General features: G+C 62.0%; 1 protein-coding gene across 1 annotated transcript; it reads right to left on the reverse strand.

Moving 5' to 3' along the window:
• Positions 1-441: 441 nt before the first annotated feature.
• Positions 442-2,607, reverse strand: POMGNT2 (protein O-linked mannose N-acetylglucosaminyltransferase 2 (beta 1,4-); the record flags this gene model as incomplete). Its single annotated transcript, XM_082664205.1, has 1 exon — positions 442-2,607. One exon carries the CDS (start codon positions 2,605-2,607, stop codon positions 865-867), a length of 1,743 nt encoding a protein of 580 aa, XP_082520331.1. The 3' UTR covers positions 442-864.
• Between the last annotated feature and the right edge of the window lie 321 nt (positions 2,608-2,928).

The raw sequence follows: 2,928 nt of genomic DNA on the forward strand, positions 1-2,928 counted from the left end.
AATGGCCCCTGGACTGGTGTGAGGACTCCTCCTGTGGAAGAAGTCACTCGATGCAGCCGTGCTGGCTTTCTGAGCATCTTGTGTTACGTCCTTCTAAATGAATCCGACGCCGGGCGTGTGTACCACAGTCTTATGTGTCTGAACGTGTAGTGAAGCCTAAGCAGACTCTGGCAGACACCGATCTTCCTCCCCGCAGCCCTCTCCCACCTACTTCCAGGCTTTCATCCCACACAGATGGAAATGGGATACTCATCCCTCATCGGGATGAAATCCAGCCAGCCTGCCTTGCCTCCCAGGCCTCGATGCCTTCCCCTTTGTCACATCCGCTCGGCTGACAACCCGGATGAAAGGGCATCTAGGTATCGACTACGAGCCCCCCTTCCCACTGTCCAATAAAAGACTTGGCCGAGATGTTTATAATCATTTAATCAATGTTCCAAACACACACTTCATGGGGCTACAGGTGAATTTCATGATGATGGAAGCTGATGTACCACCCACCCAAATGACCACAATTACTAGCAGTTTCCAGAAACCCGACACCAACCAGAAAGATGCCGTAGGAAACAGCATGATCACTTAGCCAAAGAGGTTCTCTGGGATTCTTACTCTCCTCTTCCTCCTCCCCTCAAGGACCTTCTCCAGGGCATGGGTGCTCAGGATGAGAGAAACGGGTGGGGAGGTACCATCACACCTGTGCAAAGAGGCGCGCTGAGAACCCCACACCTCCGAGGCAACAAGATGACCCGAGGCACAGGCCTGCTCAGTAAATAAATAATTCCCAGAAGCCACCCCTGGGAGCTGGCGGGCCCAGGGACACCAAGCCTGAGTAGCCCCCGCCCCGAGGCCTGGCCGGACCGCTCGCTACGTGTTGCACACCAGCACGTCTGCAAAGGGTCCCTGGAGGGTCTTGTTGAAGATGCAGCGGACCCACACCAGGTAGGTAGTGAAGGGCTTGATGTTCTCGGTGAAGGTGTGGTTCTGCAGGGCCAGGATGTAAGGCACGTAGGTGTTCTCCCCCTGCTCCTGGAGCCACACCTCGTACTTCACCTCCCTCACCTTCAGGTACTTGAGGTTCCACGGGATCTGCCAGGAGACGGTGAGGCGGGCCTCGGAGGCGCCCTGCACCGACGCCTGGCACCGCGCCTCCCGCACCTTGCCGGGGTACAAACTGACCGTCCACTTCTGCTTCCTCGGCCCCGGCCGGCCCTTCACCACGCGCCGTATGGTTTGGATGAGCGACGGGATGTCCACCTTGGTGTCCTGGTAGATTCGGAAGAGCCACTCAGGGTTCCGGCAACAGAGGTGCCGCGGGACCTCCCGGCTTTGCAGGATCCGGGCCTGCTCGGCCCGGTCTAGGTGGCTGATGCCCCCCTGGTCCCAGGGCCGCTCTGGGTGCGTGACCGTGTTCTCTGGCAACGTGTTCCGCCAGGCTACGTACTGGAGGTCCATGCCGGGCAGCGTGGCCAGTGTCTTATAGGGGGTGTAGTGGTCAGGGTTGACGGCGTAGGGAAAGAGCTCCACCACGGCTGCCCCGCGGGGCAGGAAGAGGGCAGTGACCAGCTGGGCCCCGTGCATGCTGACCAGCATGGAGGCGTTGCTGACCAGCCGCACCACGTCTGCGAAGGCGTGGTTCTCCAGGGACACCGTCACGGTCTTCATCTGAAACTCCTGGGCCAGTGCCAGCAGCAGCTCCGCCTCATTCAGGATGAGTCTGTTGTGGGTGCGGGTGAAGACCAGGAGGTACTCCTCGCCCAGGGGGCTGCCTGCGTGGCTCACGTTCAGCTTTTCCATCAGGAACCTGGCAAACTGCCGGATCTCGTTGCCCGAGACGAGGATGTTGGCCTTCGGGCCCTGGGGCTGGACGAAGCCGTACTGGTACCAGGTGGTGATCTTGGAGAGGCCCACGAAGGCATGGGAGAAGCAGAGCAGCCGGCCCAGGGCCTTCAGCTGTGCCCGCAGGAGGGGCTGCTTGGGGCTGAGCAGCTTGTAGAGGTCAAAGTGGGCGCCCTCGCCCCAGCCCTCCATGAAAAAGAGCCGGGCCTCGCGGGCCAGGCCGGGGAACTGCCGCAGGGTGTAGAAGAGGGGCAGCAGGTCGTCGTGGAAGACGTGCATGAGGTTGTCGGGGTTGAAGCGGTTGGCGATGAGGGCCACGTCAGGCACGAACGCCGGCTTGGGCATGAAGCGCAGGGCGGCGGCCGGCAGCTCCACGAAGTTGAAGTACTGGGTGTTGTGGTCCTCCACGGTGGACAGGTCGAGCAGGGCCGGCTGGAAGCGCCGGGAGCCCAGGCTGGGCAGCATCACGGAGGCGTTGCCGTGGAAGAAGATGAACTCCTCGGCCTCGCTGGAGTAGCAGAGCCACTTGAAGCGGCAGAGGCGGTCGGTGTGCGTGCGGCCGGTGCACACCATGTGCGTGCCACCCTCCGTCAGGATCTGCAGGGCCTTCGCGTAGTCGATCCGCATGGCGGGGGCGGGCTCCGGGGCTCGGCTGCCGAGGGCCAGCTCCTCCTCCAGGGAGGCCGCGTGCTCGCGCAGCCTCACGTGCTTCCACAGCACGGCTGCCAGCACCGACACCAGGAGGGCGTTGAGCACCGCCGAGAGGTGCATCCTAGCGCCGCAGCGAGGCCCTAGTGAGACGACGGCCCCTGGAAAGCACCTCGGGCCTGGCGGGCTTTACCCATCCCTGCAGGCACCCGGAGGACCAGCAGAGGCCTGCGGGAGGAGAGAAGGAAAAGGAAAAGGTGTCTGCACTGTGTGTCTGGAGTCACCCCGAGCGCCCGCTCTGCGCCTGGCATTGCGCTGGGCTCTGCTACGGCACTGGATCCTTGCGTCGCTCTGCACATCTGAAGACACGGTAGGCTACACCGTTGTTCAAAAATATTCACTCCCCTCCCTCCCCTGCTGCCTCCGTGGGGGAATATACATCCC

Source organism: Grampus griseus, assembly GCF_964374135.1.
Source record: "Grampus griseus genome assembly, chromosome: 10".
NCBI lineage: Eukaryota > Metazoa > Chordata > Mammalia > Artiodactyla > Delphinidae > Grampus > Grampus griseus.